General features: G+C 55.0%; 7 protein-coding genes across 7 annotated transcripts; 2 read left to right on the top strand and 5 right to left on the bottom strand.

Moving 5' to 3' along the window:
• Window positions 1–594: 594 nt before the first annotated feature.
• Window positions 595–3,426, bottom strand: NCP1 (NADPH--hemoprotein reductase; the record flags this gene model as incomplete). The annotated part of the gene is made up of 7 exons (XM_076678778.1): window positions 595–606; window positions 686–821; window positions 902–1,218; window positions 1,294–2,495; window positions 2,570–2,751; window positions 2,819–2,940; window positions 3,226–3,426. 7 exons carry the CDS (start codon window positions 3,424–3,426, stop codon window positions 595–597), a joined length of 2,172 nt encoding a protein of 723 aa, XP_076534016.1.
• An 833-nt stretch (window positions 3,427–4,259) lies between these two features.
• JCM15063_000976 (uncharacterized protein) lies at window positions 4,260–11,097 on the bottom strand (the record flags this gene model as incomplete). Its single annotated transcript, XM_076678777.1, has 11 exons — window positions 4,260–4,586; window positions 4,647–4,877; window positions 4,947–5,113; window positions 5,175–5,277; window positions 5,343–7,134; window positions 7,197–8,812; window positions 8,870–9,039; window positions 9,102–9,255; window positions 9,330–10,531; window positions 10,608–10,770; window positions 10,867–11,097. 11 exons carry the CDS (start codon window positions 11,095–11,097, stop codon window positions 4,260–4,262), a joined length of 6,156 nt encoding a protein of 2,051 aa, XP_076534015.1.
• A 674-nt stretch (window positions 11,098–11,771) lies between these two features.
• RKI1 (ribose-5-phosphate isomerase RKI1) lies at window positions 11,772–13,328 on the top strand (the record flags this gene model as incomplete). Its single annotated transcript, XM_076678776.1, has 8 exons — window positions 11,772–11,885; window positions 12,013–12,161; window positions 12,241–12,433; window positions 12,504–12,523; window positions 12,589–12,752; window positions 12,830–12,908; window positions 12,985–13,059; window positions 13,136–13,328. The coding sequence occupies 8 exons, from the start codon at window positions 11,772–11,774 to the stop codon at window positions 13,326–13,328; spliced, it is 987 nt and encodes a 328-aa protein (XP_076534014.1).
• A 694-nt stretch (window positions 13,329–14,022) lies between these two features.
• On the bottom strand, window positions 14,023–16,540 carry JCM15063_000974 (uncharacterized protein; the record flags this gene model as incomplete). The annotated part of the gene is made up of 12 exons (XM_076678775.1): window positions 14,023–14,100; window positions 14,169–14,308; window positions 14,375–14,434; window positions 14,506–14,551; window positions 14,614–14,688; window positions 14,755–14,959; window positions 15,040–15,422; window positions 15,526–15,608; window positions 15,683–15,759; window positions 15,830–15,974; window positions 16,047–16,186; window positions 16,257–16,540. 12 exons carry the CDS (start codon window positions 16,538–16,540, stop codon window positions 14,023–14,025), a joined length of 1,716 nt encoding a protein of 571 aa, XP_076534013.1.
• Window positions 16,541–17,661: 1,121 nt separating this feature from the next.
• Window positions 17,662–20,048, top strand: JCM15063_000973 (alpha-glucosidase; the record flags this gene model as incomplete). The annotated part of the gene is made up of 10 exons (XM_076678774.1): window positions 17,662–17,722; window positions 17,802–17,808; window positions 17,877–18,012; window positions 18,089–18,289; window positions 18,358–18,465; window positions 18,534–18,669; window positions 18,736–18,877; window positions 18,946–19,047; window positions 19,121–19,383; window positions 19,459–20,048. The coding sequence occupies 10 exons, from the start codon at window positions 17,662–17,664 to the stop codon at window positions 20,046–20,048; spliced, it is 1,746 nt and encodes a 581-aa protein (XP_076534012.1).
• A 196-nt stretch (window positions 20,049–20,244) lies between these two features.
• Window positions 20,245–21,080, bottom strand: JCM15063_000972 (peptidylprolyl isomerase; the record flags this gene model as incomplete). Its single annotated transcript, XM_076678773.1, has 5 exons — window positions 20,245–20,261; window positions 20,329–20,367; window positions 20,435–20,582; window positions 20,691–20,913; window positions 20,989–21,080. 5 exons carry the CDS (start codon window positions 21,078–21,080, stop codon window positions 20,245–20,247), a joined length of 519 nt encoding a protein of 172 aa, XP_076534011.1.
• Window positions 21,081–21,629: 549 nt separating this feature from the next.
• Window positions 21,630–24,752, bottom strand: JCM15063_000971 (uncharacterized protein; the record flags this gene model as incomplete). The annotated part of the gene is made up of 9 exons (XM_076678772.1): window positions 21,630–21,700; window positions 21,765–22,139; window positions 22,210–22,463; window positions 22,529–22,570; window positions 22,643–22,838; window positions 22,909–23,523; window positions 23,589–23,796; window positions 23,857–23,977; window positions 24,043–24,752. 9 exons carry the CDS (start codon window positions 24,750–24,752, stop codon window positions 21,630–21,632), a joined length of 2,592 nt encoding a protein of 863 aa, XP_076534010.1.
• Window positions 24,753–25,180: the final 428 nt, after the last annotated feature.

Below are 25,180 nucleotides of genomic sequence, written 5' to 3'. Positions count from 1 at the left end.
TTGGAACCGGGAGGAGAAAAGACGGGCGAGGGAACGAAAGGAGGAACACAAAGGGGGGTCAGCCAGGAATTCCGAACGACTTGCTTCTCGACAAAGCTAAAAAAGAAGATACAACTTGCCTTTCTTTTTCTCTCTCTCTCGTCGTCCCCAACCCTCTCTTGTAATCGCAATTCCACACCCTAGCGGAACATTTACGGTATTCGGATGTTTCTTTGTTGCAGATTCGGGTTCCTTTGCTTGTCACTTGGCTCTCGAATTCTTCATCGTATTCCTGAAAATCTCGATTCCTGAGACCCCGAATCGAACTTGACGACCTCCCCTCATTTTCTGCCCTAGTCAAATAGTTCTCCACGGACCGACGGCTCACAGACCGCTCTCGCTTGCTGCAACAGCTGCAAGGCGGAAGCCGAGACCGAGGGAAACCGAAAAGAACGTGCTTTGCGAGCGCTTCGCTTGAAACAAACTCAATAACGCACAGGCCTGGAAGTCTAAATGAAGATTGCATGTGCACACAGACCATGAACGAAAGAGAGAGAGCCGGTCATGATAGATAGAACGTTCATTAACGAAGCGGACGAATGTGAAGAGTTACGTTCAAGACCACACCTATGAACGGCAAACACAAGCGTTAGAGGTCTTGTGGATCTCGAAGCAGAAACATGAGAGAATAATGAGAGGCACTCACATCGAGCAAGAGACGGTTTCGATCTTTGAGAAGTTTGAGTTCCTTCTCTCCGTCGGCGGGCGATCCTCCTTTTGCTCGTCCAAGAATCTGAACCAATTCCCGCTCGACTGCCTTGGCCATACTTCCTGCATCTCCACTACGGACGGTTTCGAGAGACTTTGGGTCAGTACGAACCGTGGCTGGAATGCATAGATGGGAAATAAAGAGAACACGAACCAGATGTAGGCGTAACCCTTCTTGTTGACCAAGGCATCTCCAATCCTGTCTCCTTCCTCTTTGAGCAATTGCTGCACGTACGTCTTGGGTACGTTCTCTTCGCGAGACAAGGCGACGTGCATCTTGAACTTGCCGTCCAGTTCCTTCGCATACTCGTCCCATTCAGATTTGTACAGGAAATCCCACGTCGATCGTCGACATCCATAGAACAGATCAATCGTACCCCAGTCTTTGAGTGCGTCGGGTCCGTCCTTTGCCTTTGCTTTGCGAGCGAGTGCAACTCGATCTTGGATGAAGGCTCGGAACGGTGCGACTCCCTGTAATATTCGTCATTAAGCTGTCAGAAGAGGAGAATGCGCATACAAACCAAGAATAGAAATAGAAAAACGTACGGTTCCAGGACCAATCATGACAATTGGGACTTTGGGACTGGTCGGCAGGCGGAAGTTGCTCCGACGAACGTGCACTGGTGCAGCAAACCCTCCTCCTTCCCGTTGGTATTTGCCTCTCGGACCTCCAAGCCTGTACACAGGTGCATCCTCCTCTCGAACTCCCTTGACCCCCTCGTTGCGCGCGGTCTTCAAGTTCAAGAGATAGTTGGTACCAACTCCAAACACCTTGTTCGACCCAATCACCGGTTCGTATTTGAGCACGACCGCCGTGATGTGGATTGCAGTTGGGTGCAGTTTCGGGGACGACGAGATCGAGTAGTATCGCGGTTGAAGACGGTGGATCGACGAGATAATTCTGTCGAACGGAATCGCCCACTTGGTGTACTGCGCGACAGTGTCGGGGTTCTTCGGGCTCGATAAGGGGTCGCCAGCTGCGAGGATGAGTACTTCCGAGAGCTTGAGACATTTCGAGCCGACGATTTCGTGATAGTACTGCTTGTCGGAGCCGAGCTTCTCGAGCATTTCGCGAGCCGAATCGGTCGGACCGTACTTGGCAAACTGGCCGACGGTCTGACGCGAGGCAGGAGCAGAGATGTCGAGGTAGTGACGCAGAACCGTGTCGTACGTCGTCGGAATTGGGAAGGGAACTTTGGCGAGAGCTGGGTCGAGCGACTTGACGTCGATCGGTTGGTCGCGCTTGTCGGTCAAACCAAGAACGGCGAGGAAGCGTTCGACTTCCGAGTCGGGGTTGAGAGGCCACAGGCCGAGGTGGTCACCCGTCTGGTAGCGGATACCCGAGTCGGTCAGGTCGAACTCGGTGTGGATACAGTTACGATCTCCGTCTTCGAACAATTCCCTCGCTTCGAGAATCGGCGCCGGGAACGGGTTTTTCGCATCGTACACTCCGCGTGTACCGGTGAGTGCACGTGCCGAGAGCTCTCCGAGGTAGAGCTTGCCGTCGTCGACCTGATCGAGCTCGACAACCTCGAAATCGGCAACGTCGCCACCGGCGCCTTCCTCCCAGCCCAGCTCGGCATGCAGTGCATCAAACATGCCGTCCTTCCACGCGAGGTAGTCTTCCTCCATCGACTTGTCGTCGTCTCCTTCGCCGCGTTCACCGATGCGTTTCGCACCGAGAGCGGCGAGGCGCTGATCGATCTCGCGACTGATTGCGTTGAAGTGCTCGTACGTTGAGTTTCCGACTAGTCGTCGGCAATTCATTGTAGGCGTGAGCATGCAAAAAAGACTGAGACTCGGGGAAATAAGTGAAACTCACGGCCAAAGACGACGTAACGGAGGTTGTCGAGGGTCGATCCGTTCGAAAACTCGACGGATTCGTCCTTGAGGAATTCCATGAGGGGTACAGCATTGTCGGTCGGTTCTCCCTCGCCATACGTGGCCATGCAGAACACGACCAGAGCGTCTTCGGGTACTTGGTCGAGGTTGTCAAAGTCATAACTGCAACGACACGATGGGTTGATCAGTTTAGAATATATGCTGATGGAGACTCGGGGTTTTGGCTCACTCTTCGGGATCGCAAACTAGGGACGACAAGCCATATCGCGCTTTCGCCTCTTTCGCGATCCTGAGTCCGTAGTCCTCTGCGGTTCCAGTTTGCGAGCCGTAGAAAATGACAATCTTCTTCTTCTGTATGAAGCCAATTCGAAGGGGATTGCAAGATAGTCAGCGATCGCGAGCGAGATGGATACCGGAGTTGTGCGAGGTCAAGTCGCGAGCGGCATCTTCCAACATTATGGCGACGCTTGAAAAGACCGTCCTGGTTCGCCTGAGCTTGTGTTGCATATCTCCCAATGGTGTAAACCTCGACCGAGGGAATATGCATGGGTTGATGCGGTTGCCGAGGTTATCGATGGTCGTGTCGAAATGCCAGCGAGAGTTGCGGCGATCGTAAACAAAGGGGGCAACGCTCACAGCCTGTTGCATTGCCGCGACAAAATCCCTGCCCGTATCTGCCGTCGCGTCGCCGTTCAAGGTCGCCGCGTTCTTGCCGTTGAGCGAGGTGGGATCTGCCGCGAGTCGATCGGCCGAAGACGTATTCGAGGACCGGCCAAACAGGTACCATGCCGCTCCGAGGATTGCCACGACCAGAACGACGTGCTGTGCTGAAACCATCGCAGTCGATCGAGTACAGAGAAGCCGAGGAGTGGACACGAGAAAAAGAGACCACGGACGCGGCGATCGCGGAACCTTGAAAGGCCTTGACGCCGCGTCGGCAGCGGCCAACCGAACCCGCGCACGCGCGCCGGCTCGGGGGTCAACAATTCCTCTGCGCATCTTGTGATCCGTCTGCTTTCAACACTGCTTGGCGTTAGGTCTCTCAAGGAACGATCTCGCGTCTGTGCGAAATGCGCAAGCTGTTCAGGGTTCGAGCGCTTAGGGCAAAGTTTCTCCAGCTCTGCAATGGCTCAGCCTATAGAGCTGCTATAATGTCCAGTCCTCTCCTCGGGGGACACGCTCTGTCGCCACCCGAGCACGGTCTCAGAGAAGGTCGAAATTGACTTCTTTTACAGTCTGCAGAACTTTCACGCATACTATTCATTATGTATCAATCCCGACAGATCGGGGATACAGTCTCACAGGTGACCTCGACGTCCGAGCCCAGAGGAACTTTGGCGAGATGCTCGATTATCACGAAATACTCTCCCAACCTCTTTTGTGTGGGCCAAGTGTCCATCGCAATGCAGCGCGCAGACGGTGGATATGAGGCGGAGGGGATATAGAGGGCGTCGCATTGTGCGATACTCTTGGGGTTCCAAATGATGAACGACAGAGACTTCAGGAATACGAAAAAAAAAGAGCTGAAAACACAAGAGAAACCAACAGCTGAACAGCGTGCCCGCGGCGGGCGAGATATACGAGGCGGGTGAGTGACAACAAGGGGATAGGGCAGCGCAGGGCACACAGAGAAAGGGAGGGACAGGGGTATTAGGCTTGGAGTACAGTTTTTAGCTGTTGCGTAACGGCGATAGCGCTCGAGATCCGTTGGACGACAGCGGTCTGCCGTTGGCATGGACAGATGGTGTAGCGACAGCTGGAGTGTCGAAAGTTGGCGTGGCTGTGCGAGACGGGAGAGACGTGGCGGCCATAGCTGATGACGGGTCCAAAGACAGCGCTCCCGCTTGCATGACGCCCGCGAAGCGGGTCAGTGCGAGCAGCACACTCCGACCGTCGAGACGCAGAGCTTGGCCCAGCGCGGAGAGCACCTCGGTGAACGGCCCCAGCTGATGCAGGGCAAGCGTTGAGAGGACGTTCTCGGTTCGCACGATGTACGACTGCTCACGAAGCATGGTCAGGCGATTGTCGTTGGGCGGCCCATAGACAGAAGAACGAACCTCTAGGAGCGCTGCCAACTCGTCGTCCGTCGCGTCTGCGCGGACCGGGAACGTGAGGGTAGTCGGGAGAACAAGGGTTCTCCTTTTGGCGGCGACTGCGAGGGCCTGGGTTGCCGGGGTACTTGGTCGACTGTTTGAATCAGATTGTGGATGCGATGATCCAAAGACTGCCGGATGAGTCAGGTCGTCTGACTCGAAGCCGTGCACGAGCAGACTACCGACGGATTCCAGCTGTTTATGTCGGTCACAGCGAGTCAGCAAAATCGCAATGACGTGTGAGCAAGAGCGTTCGATGCATACCCTCTGTACGAGCTTGCCGAAGCTCTTGATGAGCTGAACGTCGAGGAGCGGCGGAGTATCGTCCTCGATCACTTCAGTCTTTTTCTCGGATTTCTCGCCAGGCTTCTCCACTCGTTCCTTGAGGGATTTTGGCCAGATGAGCGAGATCAGTTCGGCACTCTCGAGACCTGTCGCAAAAGGGGCTCGTCAGCTCGCGTCGAGTAACTCTGGCGGACACGCGGTGCGCACCTTTGAGTTTGCGTTCTCCCAGCTCGCTGATACCGAACCCGAGACGTCGTAGCGCAGCAATATCTTGCTTGTCGCGAGGATCGAGGTAATCTTCCTCTTCGTCCTGCGATTCATACAAAGGTTAGATCCGAGCTGTTATGTGCAAGATGAGCAAGGGTCAGGCCTCACTTCTTCCCCGTTGTCCGAGTCGAGCGATGAGGGCCCTGGTTTGTGATCCATGACAACGTTCTGGATGATGTCGACCACGTCTTGCGAAGCACTGATGTGGCCTCCTTCGGCGACGGCCGAGATTCGAGCGGCGCGGTTGACGATCGGTCCGAAGTAGTCCATGCGTCGCGTGATAGGATCAGCTTCGCATACTGGCGCACCCCAATGTATTCCCATGCGAACAGACAACCCGCGGTACAGCACCTCGCCGCGCGAGTCGAGAATCTCTCGTCCCTCATCCGAGTCGAGAATCTCTTGCGGCCAATCCTCCCTCAGCAGTTCGAGCTGTGTAGTCAAGCACCACAGAAGGGCGGACGTAACGGTCGGGAACGAAACCATGAATGCGTCTCCTTCAGTCTTGACCTCGTATCCACCGATCGCACGAAGTTGACGACGAAGGAGTTGGTTATGCATGCGGATTGCCGTCTGCATACCCGGATTCGACTCCCACAGCGCGGTCGAGTTGCGGATATCGGTGAATACGAGTGCCACCATGCCGACTGGAGGAGCGACTTCGCGGTCAAGCAAGTTTAGGTACCGCTCCCCGGCACCTTCGGCTCGCTCTCCACGACGCGCGACTCCTGCTTTGTGCGTTCCGTAGAAACCTTCTTCCTCTCCCGGACCAGTCGCACCGCGGTGCTTCGAGAAGTATCCAGCCTTCTTCTTGTCCTTGAAGAGATGTCCGACCGCGAGAACCATGACCATGATGTTTTGAGACGATCCGTACGAGATCGCGAGGTCGCGAAGTTTCGCCGCGGCGGCCATTGGGTCGTCACGCTCGGTGCGGGCCACGTCGACTGCCGCTTGGTACGACATGTGTTCCCACAAGCCACGGTTCGCGATAATGACGAACTCGTCCGTTTCGGTTAGCTCGATATCGTCGACGTTCGGGGCCGCATTGATTGCCGGAAACACGTTGTAGAAGCCGAACGAGCGAGAAATGTCCACCTCATCGTTGACGTAACCTCGGTGCGAGATCCATCCTTCGGCTTGACGGATTCGAGAGATTTCACCGCTGTCGAACGGCTCGTGCCGCTTTGCAACAAGTCGAGCGGTGCCTCCACGACCTGCGATGACGGCGAGGGCATTGCCGGCATTTGCGATGTACATCCGCTTCTTGCGAATGTAGACGATGATACCAGCTGCGCCACTTCGGACCGAAGCGGAAGTGCGATCGGTGAGACTGATCTCGGAGCCTTTGCGGCGACTCTCGACGTCAGGGAGCAGCAGGTTGCCGTAATCCCGATTGATGTTGAGGAACGCTCGACGCAGAGCATCGCTGGTGACTTCTCCGCTCTTGAGGCGGGAAAGCTCGAGCGTGAAAACCGCGCTGAACGAGTCTTGAAGGTATTTGACGAGCTTGGCGCCCGTATTTTGTCCCTTGTTGACCGCGTCGAACAGCCCAAAGATCGCCTCGTCTTCCTTCGATCGGAAGCGCGGGATGACAATGTCGACGAGCGATAGCGTATCGAATCGCGAACCGAGGGTGTCTGCGATACCATAGCCCATATCGTTGATCTCGGACTGTGAGGTGCGCACTCGACGATCTTCGTTCTCGTCCGGCACGGAAGGGATCATGAGGGTGACGTCCATAAGACCGAGAACATGGAGCTTCGTCAACGCTGTAAAATCGGCGAGGTTGCGCTTCTTTCCTGGGCCTCGAGGGAAGTTGGCCTCGTTCTGTTGTCCGGGCTTGATCTCGAGACGCTTGTTGCCAGACAAGTTGAGGTAACGCAGCTCGACATTCCAGTTCCTGCAAAGACTCAATCGTGAGCACCTTGTCGTTGAAAGTGCTGCAGCTTGAAAAACACTCACCAATTCCAGTCATAAGGCCAATTGGCAATGTTGTATTTGAGCACGTTCGATCCGACGTCGAGCGCAAAGAGTCGCTTGATCTTGCCGAGCTCTGCTGGCAGGGTCTGCAGCTTGTTCCCGTTGAGGTAGATGATGCGCAAGTTCATGAGCCGCTCGAGGTCGTCTGGCGGCAAGCTCGTGAGCTTGTTGCCCGAGAGGTACAATTCTTGCAACTGCTGGCACTTGAACAGACTCGAGCTCGGGATCTCGTAGATGTCGTTGAACGAGAGGTTGAGCACGCGCAGCTCGGTCATGATCGAGATGGGGGCAAAGATGTCGTCTCCGAGCTGGTTGTCACCTAGGAACAAATGCTGAAGCGCGAGAGCAAGTGGTGGTGCGATCCGACCGGCAGTGGTAGCCGCAGCTTTCGTGGGTGACGACAGCTTGCGCATATCGAGCGCTTCGCCGATTCCGCCGTCTAAATCTTGTGGCGAATTGAGTGGCGCAGAGCTAGCCGAGCTGGTCAGCGGGGGATCAGGAAAGTCTTTGATCAAGTTCGATGAGGCATTGAGGGTGGCGAGCTGGGAGCAGAGCCAAATCTGTGGCGGGAGATCGTGTAGGTTGTTGCCCGACACCTGCAGCGACGCGAGCCGCTGCAGCTGGCCGACGCTCTCTGGCAGGTGAGTGAGGAGGTTGTTCTTGATCGAGAATGTGACGAGGTTGGTCAGGGTTCCGAGGGTCTCGGGCAAGATGCGCAACGTATTGCTGTCGAGGATCAAGGTCTCGAGAGATCCGAGATTCTCGAAGAGATCAGTTGAAAGCGTCGACAGTTTGCCATACGACAAGTTGAGTGTTGTGAGGGTTCTACCCGTGTCGGTGAGACTGAAACGCGTCAACGAGTTGTGCTTTGCCGTCAAGATGCGCATATTGTCCCATGCTGCATCGAGGACCGAGGCTTGATTGTGCTCGCACCGCAGGACTTCGAGGGAGGCGATGCCAGCGATTGGCGACAAGTCCGTGATGACGTTTCTCCGACAGTCGAGCTCTTTGAGCGATGTGAGCGATGCGAGCGAGAGAGGCAAAGTCGTAATCAGGTTCGCCAGCAAGTTCAGCCGTTCGAGGTTTCGGAGTTTCCCAATCTCGTGTGGAACGCTTGTCGCCGTATTGAACGAGATATCAAGCTCGAATAGGGAGAGGATATCGCACACGGTGGTTGGAATGACCTCGAATCGATTGTTGGACAGATTGAGGTACTTGAGCTGACGAATCTGACGGAAGTAGTCGGGGATTGAAGACAATCGATTGTTGTGACATTTGAGACTCGACAATTCTGTTAGCTCATCTAGTGCGATGTGTTCGAGATCGACAATGTTGTTGCTGCTGATATCGAGCCGTGTGAGGCTATCGCACTCGCGGATAGCCTGAGGAAGTCGCTTGATCCCCATCGACGACAGGACGAGCTCGCGAAGCGAAGTGCACAGCTGAACGAAATCGGTCGGGAGGTCGAACGGTCGGTTCTTCGATAGATTGAGAGATCGAATTTCGTGCGCGTGCTTGTAGAGGAAGATCGGCACTGTCTCCAGGTTCCGCCCTGACAGGTCGACGAATTCAAGATTGTCGCCCGAGAGGTCTTCCTCCTGTATGCAAGGATTGTGTCAATCGCGATCATCCGGAAGAATTGGCATGCGAGGTACGCTTACGCCTGTCGTCATCGAGTTGTAGGTCGCCTTGTACACCAGCTTTGAGAGGTACGAATTGTCCTCTCGACCTAGTTCTTCAAGTTTATCGAGTTCGTTGTAACCGGCCTGCTCGAATTTCCGCTTCTGCAAGAGCACAGGTTTCTCGTTTGGCCCCACTCGCCTCTCTAGATAATGGAAGATCGATCAGCAATACATCCGAAGCAGAGTCCTGAGGTGTTCAGCTCACCGAGACCCTTCTCCCGCAGGTACAAGGAATAGGAAGTTGACGAGTTGACTTGGAACCGCCGAGCGAGAATGGCAGTCAGGTCGCTCGCAGTCGCAGATAGGGTAACGGGCAACGTAGAGAAGGTGCCGTCGAGGCGGAAGATCCGGATCATGAACTTTATCGCGGCAGCCATTGGGTCATTAGCGACCGAACCGTTCAAGGAAGAACGGGTGCTCGACTGTGACTCACGCTTTTCTGTGCTTGGGGACGTCTGCCCATTTCGCCGTCAGCAGTTCCGGGTCGACCTCCGCGTGTGCCAGGTCTGGCAGTTCCAGGTCTCATGCCTTGCGAGCCCATCCCTGCCATTCCTTCGAGATCGAACCCATGGCCAAAGATCTTCTCTGCCCCGCTTCCGGGAACTATCGAGCCCATTCGATTCTCGAGCCTGTCGAGAGCTCCGATGGAGCCGCTCATGCTCGTGGGAGGTACCGAACCTTTCCGCTTGCTGAGTCCGGCCCCTAGATTGGGACTCTCACCGGAATCACTCTCGTGCCCGTCAACCCCATCGTGGTGGAGCGCTTCCTGGTCATCGTCCTCGTCATCCTCATCATCCTCGTCGTCGGTCGAATCTTGATCGAGACTCGCTCCGCTCTCTGCCTTGACTGCCCAACTGTCAGGTGCCGTCCAAGCACCTGGACCAAGCCCGATCCCGACTCCCGACCCGTTCGCAAGAGGGAACACGGAGCCTGCTCGAGCAGGCAGGTAAGATTGAGGAGGACCGCCAATGCTCGAAGACCTTCGATCGTGAGCGTTGTAGCTTGCAAGGTTGGACAGTGAAGACTGTCTCGAGCCGAGTCCTGGTCGAACGGGAGAGATAGATTCCGTTCCAGCGGTACCGGAAGCAGGCTGGGCCGCTGCTGTGGTGAAAGGGGCAACCGAGGGAATCGATCCGGCCCGTTGCGGTTGCATATGAAAGCCATCGTAGTGACCGAATGGATCGATTGACTGTCTGCCCAAGGCAGAGGAGCCGGAGCGGACGAGTGGCGGCATGCTTGGTCGGCGCGAGTCGAACGTCGCAGGATCCGGGTTCGAGTTGGACCGAGTCCGCTCGTCGGGCGGGCAGGCAATGATTCCCTCCATCGAGTCGAGGTTCGTATCGAGTGAGATCTCTGGGTCCATCGTAAGACCGGCTGTTCCTGGGTAGTTCTTGTTGCGGTTCGGAGTGACCGGGCGTTTCGACTTTTTCGCTTTCACGTTCCTGGCCGTCGTCGAAATCGTTGTGTTAGTTCGATGGGGTAGCGGATCGGCAGCGTCGCCACGGGCCTGGAGTTTCGCAGGAAGTGGCAGGTCGTGGTATTGCGTGGGCGGAGGGACTCCACCCCCAAACTCGCTAAGACTGCGATTGTCTTGCTCGTATGCTGTGAGACTCGCTGTAAGGTCAGCTGCATTATCTGTGGTATGTCGCAAGAGTACGAGACTCGCCTTCTCGGACATCTCCGCGACTTCCTCTGCGTTTGAGCAGCCCACCGAACAAGCCTTTCTTCTTCTCTTTGAGACTCCCGGTACCATGCCGGTCATGTTCCGAGCTTCGCAGAACGCTCGCGCTACGTGCGCCTCGCAGAGACGGGTTGATGCTGGCGGGCGAGTGCGAAGGTGGTGCTGAAGGTTTCCGCTTGTTCGCCGGTCGGACCTGTCGCAGGTTCCGTTTCGCCATGACGAGCGCGCACAATTTCCATGTCAGTTTCTGAAGGCGATCTCACAGATACGAGAATGAGGTGGGAATCACGTCGGTGGAGCCAGGCCATCCCCAGGGCGGTGCTGCCTCGATAGGGTCTCGCTTGCGTTGAACCGTGTTGACGCTACCTCGATCCGACCTGTCCTGACTCGGCCGGCTTCCGGTCGCGATGGACGACGCGGGGGAAATGGGCGGCGGCTGGTCGAACTCGCTCGCCAGCCCGAGCATCTTGGCCTGCTTGCTCGTGCGGGGCGCTGGCAGCCCGGCATCCGAAGCCGACATGTTCTCGATCGCCAGCTCGAGGGAGGCGCGACGAGCGCGAGCGGACGTGAGCGGGGTCGATACTGAATGTGGTGTTGCAAGTGGAGCGCTACACTCGAATCTCGAGGGGGCCAAGGTGGTTCAGCCGACCTGGAGCGGACTCGAAGACTAGTTGCGCGCTGTCGTTGTTCAGGCTGGATCGGATCGAAGGCACAGAGCACGACCCAAACATGCGTATTGCCGCGGCGCGCGCGGCGATCGCCATAGGCGCATTCATTATCCCGATAAAATCATCTGTTCGCGGGAACCCTTCGACAAACTCCTTCCGCAACGCTGGCACTGCTGGCACCGTACAAAGCAAGAGATGAACAAGGTCGAGGGAGAATGGTCAGCGGTACATATCCGCGGGCTTGCAACATATCTCCGAGACATTCTTTCGCTATGGTAGATACCAGCCGGGTTGCTGTCAGGCTTTCGAAAGCGCATACGGGGACGTACAAGCTATCTGGGCAGAGCGAGTCAAAATCGAGATTCGCGCATCATGAGGTTTCCTTCGGAGACTGTTGCTGTTGCTGCGCTCAAGCTTGCTAATCAGTACGCACCCTGCCATCGTCCGGCTCGCAGCCATTCTCTCGCTCCGCCGTATTCAGTCTTGCCAGTCTGCCGTACGCTCCATGTCGGCGTCTGCACTTCAAATGTCGAGCGTCAAGGCCTCGACCTCCGCTCCCGCTTCGGGTTCGAACAGCAGGAGGCCGTCTCAGTCGAGCAACGCGAAGCCGGACCCGCTGTCGAGCATCACCCATGCCTCGGTGAGTCTCCTACCCCCGCTCGCTCGCGCGACCGAGTCATGCTGCCCGGGCCGGAATGATCGCTTTGCCTCGACTCGGGCTCGCCGTGTGAATCCGACCCCTGACTCTCTCTTCCGTTGTTGTACAGGCTTCGCGCATCGGTCCCGGTGTGATTCCGACTGGGCTTCGGATCGTCCCTCATGGTGAACTGACAGCCGAGGAAAAGGCGAAGCGACTGGCAGCCTACGCTGCTGTCGACGAGCACGTCAAAGACCACCACAAGGTGATCGGCATTGGGTGCGCACTCAAGAACTACTATACACGAGAGATCCGCTGGGATGCGCATCCTGACTCTTTCCGCTACTCGCTCGGACAGATCCGGTTCGACCGTGCCATACGTCGTCGAGCGACTGTGTCAGCCCCCTCACAACGCCAACAACTTTGACCGCTGGTTCATTCCGACCGGATTCCAGTCCAAGGAACTCATCGTGAAAGCCGGTCTCAACTTGGGCGACGTTGACCAGTTCCCGAGTCTCGACGTGACGATTGACGGAGCGGATGAAGTCGACGTGAGTTCTGCTGCCATGATGTAGACTCGAGATCAAGCCCTAATCTCTTATGCCGCGATCTGTCTGGCAGGATGAACTCAACGCGATCAAGTGAGCACTCGCTCCCTCTTTCGAGCCTTTTGCGTCTAGAGACTGACAATGGCGCGTTCGCTCAGGGGTGGTGGAGCTTGTCAGCTACGAGAAAAGGTGCTCGCCGAAGCTGCGACGCACTTCATCATTGTGGCCGACTCGCGCAAAGACTCCAAGGTGCTCGGAACCAACTGGAAGCAGGGTGTTCCCATTGAGGTTGCTCCTTTTGCATGGGCCAAGGTCTTCCAAAGTGGGTCTGATGCTGTTTAGTTGATTTGCTCGCTTCGCCCGGTTTCGCTCACCCGCGGATATGTTATCCTCCCTTAGACCTGCAAAAGATGGGATGCGAAAAGCCGACTCTGCGAATGGGCAAGATGAAGGCTGGACCGGTCGTCACTGACAATGGGCAAGTCTACTCTGGTTCCTTTCGTTACCCGCATGGTAATTCGACGCACACTGACCTTGTCTCTCCGCACACGCAGCAACTTTGTCATTGATGCCGTGTTCTCCGAATCGTACATGCGCGACCCTTCGGAACTGTTGCACCGCATCAAAATGTCGGTCCTTTCCACTCGCTTGCTCTTGAGTACACGTGCTGATGCACCAAGTCGAATGGCGCTTGAACCTGATCAGGCTCACGGGAGTGCTGGAGGTCGGGATCTTTGCAGGCATGGCCGAAGCGGCGTACTTTGGCTACCCCGACGGCAAGGTTCAAGTCAGATGGCAAGATGGTGAGTTGACAGACTCGACTCTTTTCCCTCTGCATCCACATCAATCTGGAATTCCTGACTCGTTCCTCGTCTGTGAAATGTCCCTCAAAAGGTAAATGCAGTACGGTTGATAGCGAAAAGGCAACGCGATCGCTCGCGCACGCTCAGACAGGTGAACGGGTTTGAGAAACCATGAGAAACATCTGTCTTCTGAACAATCACTCGTTGTCTTTTACACACACACATATCTAAAAACGATGCCTTGTTCTCGATACCTGAATCGGACCGATCGAACGAACGGTTCCTGAATTACTGTACATGCTTCTCAGCAATGTCAATACCACTTTGTCTCTCGAATCTCGCAAGAGCGCTCCTTGGCCGAATGAAACTCACCACACAATTTTCGGAAGACGCTATTGATGCCGTCCTGCTCAAAGGTTGATCTCGAACCGACAAGACGTATATCGTAATGTAGGTCGTCCTCGTTAACGACATCAAGGAGTTGACAGATAGGCCACGACGCATGCGTGACTTGTGGTGCCTTTGGGGAGATTCACCTCTCACTTCTACAAGAAAAGGAATCGCCTTGTCATCTGAACAATGAATTTTTGCAGACAACAGCTTTTCCATGTTCGCGGAAACAAGTATGCCAACATAATCAATGGTTTTTGAGAGGTACACACTACATAATCCAGTAGGAAGAAACAGACTAGAGAGAAGCCAACAACCGACCAAATCCAAGAGACACACGACACAGAAAGCAACAGTTTAGAGACGTGTTGCGACCAGGGCGAGTCGCGGTCGCACTCTTTAGTGAAGAGCAGGGGGAGAGTTCTCGAAGGAATCACCCTTCTCGAGGGGCTCGCCTCCTTTGCCGTAAAGGTCGACCTGTATACAGTCAATGCAAGTCGTCAGAAACGCTCGCGCATGCGTCTTGATATAGAAAGGAAACGTACAGCAGTGGTGGCAAACTTGCGAGCGGGAACTCGGTCGTCGAACAGAACCGAGAGCTCGGCGTAGGTACGTCCCTTGGTCTCGGGAAGACGGAAGTAGGTCCAGGCAACGCAGAGCACGTTGGCGCCGACGAAGAAGAAGGCTAATTCAGAACACAGAGTGAGGTCAGTGAACGGTTCAGTCGGGCGCGGTCATGCTGTGGGCTCACCAGTCTTCGGTCCCCAGTTCCAGGAAATCGGACTCAGCATGCGAGGGACGAGAATGTTGTCTGCGCGATTATGAGAAGCGCAGGTCAATAAGGCTCTTTTGAAGCGGTAATCGATAGACGAGTGTGCTTACTGATGATACCGATGATGTTGTAGGCGTTTCGGGCGAGTACAACAGTCTACACAATCGCAGATCGATTAGCCTCTGAATCTTTCGCTGATGGAAAGAGAGACCACCTACCTTGGCACGGAGACGGGTCGAGGGGATCTCGGCGACCAAGCAGTAGCAAACGGGTCCGACAGTGAATTGATAGAGCTAAAATGAGATTCGAGTCAGTTTGCGCTCGGACCTGAAAACAGTCATTCCCGATCGAGGGCTTACGAAAGAGTAGACAATGAGGAGGGAGCCAGAAGCCCACGCCGCGTTTGTTGAGTGGAAGAATCCGGTAACTCCGACACCAACCAGGACGACCATCATGGCTTCGAGACCCCAAAGGTAAAGCTGGCGACGTCCGTATTTTTGCATCGTGAACCAGGAGCTGATCGTGCCAACAGCGCCGAGAGCGTACATGCCCAGGTTGAAAGAGCTGTTGCACAGCGAGAATCAGCAGGCTGATGGGGAGACAAGAAACGGCGACGGAGAACGGCGAAAGGAAGGATAACGTACAAGGAGTTGGCTGCCGAAAGTCCTGCTTGTTGGTAGAAGACTGTCGACTGTCCGATGAGACCACTACCGCAAGCGGTCTGGAGCATCCATGCAACGCAAGCGATCTCCGTGCGTCTCAAGTTGGTTCCCCTGAAGCAGTCGAGGTAGCTGGTGCCCGCGTGCATGGCCTTCTCGAGCTCGTTTCCGTGTTGAATCTGCTTGACGCGTTCTTCGGCGGGGATCGCGCCAGGCTTCTCGGAGCCAAGTGTGACGAGGGCAGCCTTGGCTTCATCGATTCGGCCATTCCTGACGAGGAAGTACGGACTTTCGGTAGCGAAGAGCGTTCCAATGAAAATGGGCACGGGCCAAATCCACTGCAAGGCGAAGCAAATACGGTACACCCACTGTAGTAGGAAGTAGCGGGAGGGGAAGGGGTGATAGAAAGCAAATAGGCACACGAAAATCAGCTCGAGCTCGTAATGAAGCGTAAGGTCAAGCTCTGCTTACAGGGTTGTTCACGTTCATTGTGGAGACACCCTTGAGCACGCCAGAGGAGAAAAACTGTCCCATAACCCAGCACAGGTTGACGTCTAGTGCGAGGTCATCTCAGCGATTCAGCACTGCAGAAGCCTACACGATAGATGCCTAGATAATCGATACTCACAAGTCGTCAAGAAGGGACGGAGGGCAGCAGGAGCAATCTCAGCGGCGTAAGCAGTTGTGAGGGTTTGGAAGACACCCCTTATGCGGCATCAAAATTATCAGCTTAGGCAGATGTAGAGCAGGTCGAGCAAGATAAACAGAGACTTACCAGGGAACACCGCAAAGCGTCTCGCCTGCGAGCAGCATGCCGAGAGAGGTGGCGAAGAAGGGGATGAAAATAAAGGCGATAATGAGTAAGAGCGAAGCGCCGATGGTTTTCTTGTATCCGAAGCGGTCGCAGCAGTAGCCATTGACTATAGCAATGCAAGAAGCATGTCAATCACCTAGGAATATCCAAGAACAAGGCAGAGGAGGTTGCAACGTACTCATGAGACCAAGAATTTGACCGACTTGGACCGCGTTCGAGATACCCGTCTGCCAAGCAGGAGTGATGACATATTTGTCCTCTCCGATTCTTTCACCAAAGCGCTTCTGGAACGCAGGCAGACCGTAGAAACTTCCGATCCTGGAGACCAGTGAAGCCAGAAGGTTAACGTCGAGGAAGGCACGAGCGCGAAAGACGAGGGAACACGCACAAGGTCAAATCGAAACCCTCCATGACGATGGCGGTCGAGAAGAGGATACTGAAGAATGAAGCACGGGGGTAGAGCTTGAGCGCCTCGAAGAAGGTCATGTCCTGTTCGCGCTTTGTGGCGAGGGCGGATCCCTCGAGCACATTCTCGATGTGGTCGATGCGCTCAGCGAGCTTGTCTTGCAATTCGGCGTCGGTCCCGACGACTTGCTCGACATGGTTGCCGCCGTCTACGTGAATGGTTGCCTTTTGGATGCTGGAGGCAGTAGAGAAGCCCTTCTCTGCCATTTTCGATGAGGTCGAGTTGAGCTAAATACGGGAACAGGAAAGAGTCAGACGACTGTATCACGCAAGGTGAAGCGGGTCGGCTCACTCAAGGGGGGATGGAGGGACAAGAGAAAGAAGCCAAGAGTGGACGAGGATGTGTGGTTAAACAGTGAGCTGGTGTCGCGAGTCTCTGCGCCGCGGCGTGGGGAGCAACCGGACAAATACGTTTAGATCGACAGCGAGAAGGAAGACCGAGACAGCGCAATCTGCGAAGGTTCGGCGAAATTGCGAAGGACTTTTGCTTGGGGGGGACAACAATGGGACTCCGCCAAAAATTTGAGCAAATTGCGGAGGCCCTGTTGCTGATACGCTCCGCGTCGCATCGATGCTCGACCCCCGTCTACTTGAAATACCCGCCACTCCTGAGCGAAAGCTGCTGCGCCAGCCCGTATTTCGAATACTTGGACGTTTGATACTGTAATCGATGCCATCTACGGTCTTAAAACTCCGAGAACGAAAATCGATGGAGGACGCGTGCACGGTGTCGGACGCTCTTTAAGGTTTTTGCAAATTTGCGGTGAGATCGATGGAGCATATCCATTGTCCGTCGCGCAAAACTTTAACGCCGGCAACAGTACGAGCCTGCCCAGATCGGGGTCAGGCGACTTGCAAGGATAGACGCGATCCACGACGGTCGACGCACGCGGACTATTCCGCCGCTTTGTTATTGTCCGCGCTTTTTGGCGGACCTGAGAATACCAACGAATCGATAGCCGGCCACGAGGATCGTATCGCGCTGGGCGTTGCTCGATTGATCGGCGGCCCCCCACTCCGTGAGCGTACACGCGGCTCACAGATTGTACGACCCGGTGCAGAACTCGCAACAAGTTCGAACGGAGTGCGCTCGGCGAATGCCCCCACATCGGCCCACATCTCTTGCTGTGGCTCCTGCTGCACTAGTACTGTACGGCCCAAATTTCGGACAATTTGCCTGGCGAACTTGGATAGTACGGCTCCTGACTCTCGACGGCGCCAAGCTTGCGTGTACCCTTCCGCGAGGCTCTTCACGGTTCCGGAAGTCCCACTCGACTTTGACTCGCTCCACCTCTACGTCTCGAGCCAAGTGTCCGCAGTAGCACGCGATGGAGGTCCCGAACGGTATCCACAACGATAACGACATCAAGTGGTGGCAAGAATCGACGAGTGAGTGCTGTCGGGTGCTCTCTGCAGCGGCTCCACACCTTCTCTTGCTGATTCTTCTTCCCATTATTGTTGCCGATAGTCTATCAGTGCGTTAATACAAACGAGCTGTCGAGGCGACCGTACTCGAACCGTTGACGAAACCTTGCTCCCGCAGGATCTACCCCGCGACTTTCAAGGACTCGACAGACACCGGCTTGGGTGACCTGCAGGGTATCCTATCCAAGATACCATACCTTGCATCGCTCGGAATCGATGCAATCTGGATCAGTCCTTTCTACAAATCTCCTCAGGTTAGCCTTTGAAGCATGCTCCCGCTCAAGATCGCTCTTCCCAGTCAGAAGCTAAATATCTCGTTCCGTACGACAGGCCGACCTCGGCTACGATATCAGCGACTACACGAAAGTCGACGAGCCCTACGGTAAGGTCGAAGATATCGACGCAATCATCGCTGAGGCGCAGAAGAGCAACATCAAAATTCTGTGCGACCTTGTCGTTAACCACTGCAGCACCGAGCACGAATGGTTCAAAGAGGCGAGAAGTAGCCGAGACTCGCCGAAGCGGGACTGGGTGAGCAGCCTCTCTGTACCATCCAGATTCAAGACAGTGCAGAGCTGAATTGTTCGGCAATCTTCAAGTTCATCTGGCGAGATGCGCGCATGATCGACGGCCAGCGCGAGCCTCCCTGCAACTGGCGCACGGCGTTTGGAGGTTCGACCTGGACGTGGGACGAAAAGACTGAGCAAGTAAGCATCGAATTTGCGAGTGTTCTTGCCTACATTGCTACGTAGGCTGATCCGATGATTCTCCCAAGTACTACTTCCACACCTTCCTTCCGGAGCAACCCGAGCTTAACTGGGAAGTCAAAGAGTGCCGCGAAGCTATCTACGAGGACGCCATCAGGTTCTGGTTGAAGCGTGGCGTCGCTGGGTTCCGTGTCGACACCGTCAGTAAGTCTATCGCAACGACTTTTGCTGGCTGCTTCCAACAGGTTTCCTTCTGACAAATTGCTGCAGACATGTACTCGAAGCACATGGACTTCCCCGACGCTCCGATTGTCGACAAGCTGGTCAAGGAACAACCTGGGTTCCAGTTCATCTGCAACGGTCCCCGAATTCACGAATTCATGAAGGAGATGAGACGCGAAGCTCTCGGAGAGTGGGCTTGTCTCGTGCAGCTACTCAAAGTCTCTGAAATACTGATGAGTCGATCGGTTTCGCGAGCAGCGCCGTCACGATCGGAGAATTGCCCAACACTCCGAAAGTCGAAGACGTCTTGAGCTACATTGCTCGCCCGTCTAAGGAACTTGATACGGTCATCCAGTTCGAGTGAGTGGGAGCTTAGTCGCTGTGACCCAGCATTTCGGCGCTGAACTGCTCGTATGATGCCAAAACTCTACAGCATTGCCATGCTACGCAACAACACCTGGAAATTCATGGCCAACGATCTCGTCCTCTCAAAGCTCAAGCAGTTGACTGCGAACGGTCAAGTCCTTGCAGACCCCAAACACAAGGCTTGGGCCGTCAATCACCTCGAGAACCACGACATATCGCGAGTCGTTTCTCGCTTTGGTAGCGACGCCCCCGAGTTCCGCAAGCAATCGGCCAAAATGCTCGCGACCTATCTTTTGACTCTTTCTGGATCTCCGATCATCTACCAAGGCCGTACGATTTGCCTTCCACGTTGCGTTCTGCATTGCTATTGACATCAAAGCTGACACGCCTATACCGTTTGCTCAGAGGAGATTGGAATGATCAACATCCCCAAAGATGTCGACGTCGATGAGCACTACCTCGACTGCGACACGATCGGTTGGCTCAAGGAGGTTCGCCAGGCGATCAAGAACGGGGATGGAGACGAGGATTTGCTCAAGCGAGCGATGGAAGGAATCAAGCTCTCCGCTCGTGACCACGCTCGTACACCGATTTCGTGGGATTCTTCCAAGAATGGAGGGTTCTCGAACGCCGACAAGTGCTGGATGCTTGCGCATTCGTTCAAGGAGATCAACGTCGCAGACCAGGAGCAAGATCGCGATTCGGTTCTCAATTACTACCGACGCATCATCAAGTTCCGCAAGGACAACAAGGACGTGTTTGTTCACGGAGCGTTCTCGTACGAGAAGGAACACGAAGATGACGACAACGTGTTCGTATACACCAAGACCTCGGCCGATGACAAACGCAAGGCGGTTATCGTGCTCAACTTTCGAGACAAGACCCACCCCTACACCCTGCCGAAGGGAGTCGACGGGCTCAAGGTTGTGCTTGAGACTGGCAACGCGGGCAAAGAGGGCGAAATCGCGGCCTATTCTGCCAAAGTCTACATGTAGCCCTAGAGTGATTATCGATTAGACCTACAGATCACGATCCCCTTCAGTGTAGACACTCTTCTTCAAACTTTCTTAACCTTATCTTCTCTAAATTTCGTACGCTTTGCTCAGTAGTCGCCTCTCGTAGTAACAAAAAATGCGGGTTCCCCATTTCGATTTTGTCTCTCGGGGTTCAAATTGCTTCTAAAATCAGGTTCTACAGCTCGCCACATTCTGAGTGATTGTGCAGCAACATCAGTAAACGAGACAAAAGAGATAAGTAAGAGAGAGCGCGACTCACCAGTGACAGTGCAGGCCAATTTTGGTCGGTTGTTCGGTCCTAAGGGAAGTTTCAAAGCTGAGTAAGGATCTACGCCTGTCGAGTGTCACAATCGATAAAAGCATACCTGTTGCCACGTTTTCGATTTTTCGCACGACGAGCATACTGTCCTGACCGATCACTTTGCCAAACACGACATGTTTACCGTCGAGGAACGGTGCTGGTTCCGTTGTGATGAAGAATTGACATCCATTTGTATGAGGTCCAGAGTTGGCCTACACCGATTGGAAGGCATAACCGTCAGTTCAGAGCTTAGAGCACAAGAACGGGCGAGCTCGAATTCGCGAAAGAAGGCTAAACAGAGAGAAGGGAATGTAACGGACCATACTCAACAGACCAGCTTGATCGTGCGTGAGGGTGAAATTCTCGTCCTCAAATTTCGAACCGTAGATACTGAGCGATCCGGTACCGTCGGCATTGAGAAAGTCACCTCCTTGGATCATGAAGTGAGGGATCACTCGATGAAACACGGCATTCTTGTATCCCACCGGTTGACTATTTTCCCGGTGTTCGCCCGTAGTCAATTGTCGGAAGTTCTCGGCTGTCCTGAATCGGTTGCAAAACAGTGTGAGCGAGTCACGTTACGAGGTTTGATGATGAGACTTAGGCTGATTTGCGTACCTTGGAACAACATCGTCAAACAATTCCATCTTGATCCGTCCGGCAGGAGTGTTGCCGATGGTGATATCGAAGAAGACGATCGGTCGAGGCATGGTGTAGAGAGGGAGAAGAAGCGAGGTGGAGGAGATCGGAGGAGCGGGGTCGGATTGACTTTACGCTGTTTGAGCGAGTCGTGAAGTTTCCTATGTGACCGAGACTGATCGCGATGGACTGGAGTGCTGCTAGGCGTGTGTCGAAGGAGATGGGGAAAGACAGCCTTTCGATGTCGTCGTTCCGACAGATTTACGATGGAGCTTCGAATCATTCGCGTCACGTTTCGATACTTAGTATTAGCTTAAGAATCAGTAATGATGCTAAAGTTGCAGTAGAGCGATAGACCGCGGGCAATAAGGAGGGGTCAAGTAGAAACAAGCGCTCATTGCGAAGGGGAAAGAGTCGAAACAGTGCGTTCGCAATCGCAGGGAAGATCCTGAGCGATGCGAAGAAGGTAGACAAGCAATCGAGGGAAACTATGCAGGAGGAATAGACAACAAGGTATGAGGGGAATCGAAAAAAAGGTGGTCACTGCAACAGTGAGGGTATCGGTGGAGAGGAAGGGATACTTGAATCGATGCATGCGAGGGGGAGGATGAGATTGAAGGTCAGCGAGTAGGCACAGGAGGTTCGCCGAGAAGGGAGGATGTTTCGCTGTCGCCAACATCGTCCTCGCACGCTACACGGCAACAGATGACGGTCAGTATCGTGAACAAATCGGCAGCAAGTGAGCCCTGACATACCCAAGAAGCTTGCGCGACCAAGCACAACGACTCCTTCCCCTTGTCCTTGATCCTCCTTCTCGAGGTTTACATTCTTCATGCTGCACACCGCAACGAGCGCAGGCAACAGCATCGCCATCGCGAGCCAGTTGAGATTCTTTTGCACGTCGACGTACGATTGGTCGATTGCGAGGCGAACCGGCGAGTCGGGAGGGAAAGAGAGCGCGTAGGGTAGCGAGGACAGGATCTCGGGGATCAGTTCGTGATTGGTAGGGTCGAGGTGAGCGCGTAAGCGATTCGGCAAGACGGTCGACCAGACGGCACCAGCGAGAGCACCTCCGACCGCACCGCCAATCTGGGTGATAGTGAGGAAAATCGCCGTCGCGATACCGACATCTGAAGAGATGTAAACAATCAGCACAACGATCCATCTCGAAGCCTTTCTACTTGGCAAGCAGGCTCTCACCTTGGTGACCGACAACACTCTGACATCCAATCTGAGCTGCGATCGTTGTAAAACCGCCTCCTACGCCTCCAATCAGCTGACTCAGGACCAGCTCAAACGTCGATCCGTCGAGGTTCCTAGTGTGCATCATGAGCCATACGCCAACAGCGTGTATAAGGACGCCTAGGATTCCGATCCACTTGTAGCGGTTCGTCATCTTGGCGAAAGAGCCCGCAACGATGGCCGCAACGCAAGCAGCGAAAATGTAGGATTGACTGCAAACCCGGCAAGATAAGTTACGGCGGAAAGCAGCACAACCAGTTTCAAGAAGCACGCGTACCTGATATAGGAAGCATCTTGAGGAGAGTGACCTCGGGCAACCCTGAAGGAAAATGTCATCCGATAAGCTCCATGCAAACGCGAGCGCTAGATCCCTGGACTGGAGACAACGCACTGTAGGAAGCTTGTGAAGAAGCTCTCGTAGCAGAACTGACTGCAAAAGTGGAAGAAACCGAGGGCCGAGCCTCCAACGATGGTTCGATTCTTGAGCAGTCTTGGCGGCAGGAGGGGAATCGACGACATGTGGGTTTCGTAGTATGCGAAAAAGACGAGGAGTGCGAGGCCAGAGAGGATCAGACCCCAGATGGACGCTACGATGCGGGAAGGAATCAAGTTAGGCACGAGGATCGAGTGTCAAGAACGGAGTAGGGGCAAACTCACGACTGGCCCAACTGTGATTCGCCTTCATTGCCAACGTGAATGGAAGCAAGAACGCGCCGCACCCGACCGTGAGGGCGACGAGTCCAACGACGTCGAGGTCTTTCCACAGTTCTGCCGCTTTGTCCCAGATCGACATGCGCCACCGTTTCCGCTTGCTCAACTCGTTCGCGGCTGCATCGGCTGCATGTGACAACCTCCGGTCCCGCCTGCCATACTCTATCGTGTCTGCCTCATCAGAGTCGTCCTCGTGCACCGCCGAGAGCGAGCTCCGGCCGTGCAAGGGAGCCGGGAGCCCTTCCTCGACGACACTGGCACTCCTGGCGACCTTCCATGCAGCCCGCGTGCTGACTCCGATCCCAAGATCTCGCGTACTCGGAGTTCTGCCTTCCCGCATCGCTTTCCGCTTGATCTTGGACCACTCCAACCACAGGGTACAAAAGAGCACAGTCGCGAGTAGAGGTAGAAGGATGCCAAACGTCGCATAGGCCATGCGGTAACCAATCGGACCCTGTCGCTGAAAGAACGCGCCGAGAGGAGGACCGATCCAGGTCGTCAAGAGCCATGGGAGAGAAACGGTCGAGGTGATCAAGCCTCGATTCGACAATGTCGTGGTGTCTACGTCGTGATGCGGAGGATTAGCCGCAATTCTGATTACACGCGGAGGAGTCTGATGGGCTCACCAGCGACAATGATTTGTTGGGCAAGTTGAATGCCTTGACCACCAAGAGCGGCCAGGGCTCGTGCAAAGACAAACACTTTGACATCGGTCGCACATGCCGTCAGGAGGTATCCCAGCGAGTAGAGCGCCGCTGCGAGGCACACTCCCTCGGCTCGACCGAAAACGTCGAGGATCTTGGTGAATGGCGGTTTGCCAACAGCAAACGTGATCTGCGTAGTAATCTATCAGCCAAATACGAGACTGCTCGGCGACGAAACTATATGCCTTACTGAAGTGACAATGATGACGGAACTCAGCATCGAGTGCTCGCCGAGAAGACTGAGAAAGTAGGGTTCGATCGTCGGAGTCGTGTTGCCTTCAAGCGACATCAAAGTCGAGATGAGGTACAAGCTGTCCTCGCGAATGCCGTTTATCAGCTTGCACGACAGGCCAGATTAGATTCGGGGTCGACGCACCCAGCATAAATCGTAAAAAGTCCCTTCTTGCCCCAGGTTCTCGCCATGAGCTCCATTTTGACAACGCCCCACTGCTTGTCCTCGGCAGCAGTATTTGAAGGGATAGCAGCAGGGGTTCCGTTGTTCCTCAGGTTCCTGGCCGCTCTCCTGCGCCCCCACGAGGCGGTTTCACCGGCATTCCAAACCTCGTCGGGAGATCTCTGTCCGTTCCTGACATCGTCCAGCAACGGGGACTCGCTGCCTCTATCTTCGTTATCGTCGTCGGATCCTGCACATTCGTCGCGATCGTCGTGGGAAGAGTCATCGAGCGACTTGCCATCGCGCGTCACTCGCAACAACCGTTCCTGACTTCGCTCCCACTTGCGATTGAGCCCGACTGCGCTAGACGCTTCGGTACGAGATCGACGAGGGTTGTATTTCGAGGTGGAAGCGTGCGCGTCCCGCAATGCCTGTTCGAGGAGGGCCGAATGGGATTTTGTAGGTTGATGATGCGTTGACTGCGCGACGGCATCTTCCGCCGGTGGGAACGAACCGTACCGGGTCGAAGGCGTGGCAGACCCCGAACGTGACCCGGTCAATAGTGAAGGTTCGCGATGTTGGAGTCGGTGAGGTCGGGCGGGGTTCGTAGTTGGTGGCGCGGTGATCGAGGCAGTCGAAGTGCGCGGTGAACTGCTCGGTTCAGGTGGATTGGGTTCCGGGTAGGCAGACATGACCTACTGCTGTGCCAAGACCGACCAGCAGATGTTCGAAGAGGGTCGAAGGGGATTGCCGAAGAATGGGGTAGTTGATTGGGCGATTCGGCGTAAGATCAGGTGAGAGATCACAGGGGGGCCGCCGTCAGGGCGCGTCTCGAACCTCGACCGCTCAAGATCGGCTACACAGTCGACAGTGAGGAGCTTGAGAGTGGATTCTATCGCAAGACGCAAGGCGCCGAACCCGCTACTTGGAGCCCACCGGTCGGAACGGGGATCCACAGAGTCGGTCGACCGCGGCAAGCTGCTGGCGTCGAAGCTGGGACTTGAACGAGGTACGAACTACGTATCTGGCAGTCTGAGATGCTGCACGATGAAGGGTTGGGATGGAGACTGGACAGTGGGGAAGAAGTGGGTTGCATTTCGGAGCGCGAGAAAATAAGCGA

Source organism: Sporobolomyces koalae, assembly GCF_050403365.1.
Source record: "Sporobolomyces koalae JCM15063 DNA, S_koalae_JCM15063T_v1_ctg17, whole genome shotgun sequence".
Taxonomy (NCBI): domain Eukaryota; kingdom Fungi; phylum Basidiomycota; class Microbotryomycetes; order Sporidiobolales; family Sporidiobolaceae; genus Sporobolomyces; species Sporobolomyces koalae.
This window is presented reverse-complemented; position numbering and strand designations above follow the sequence as displayed.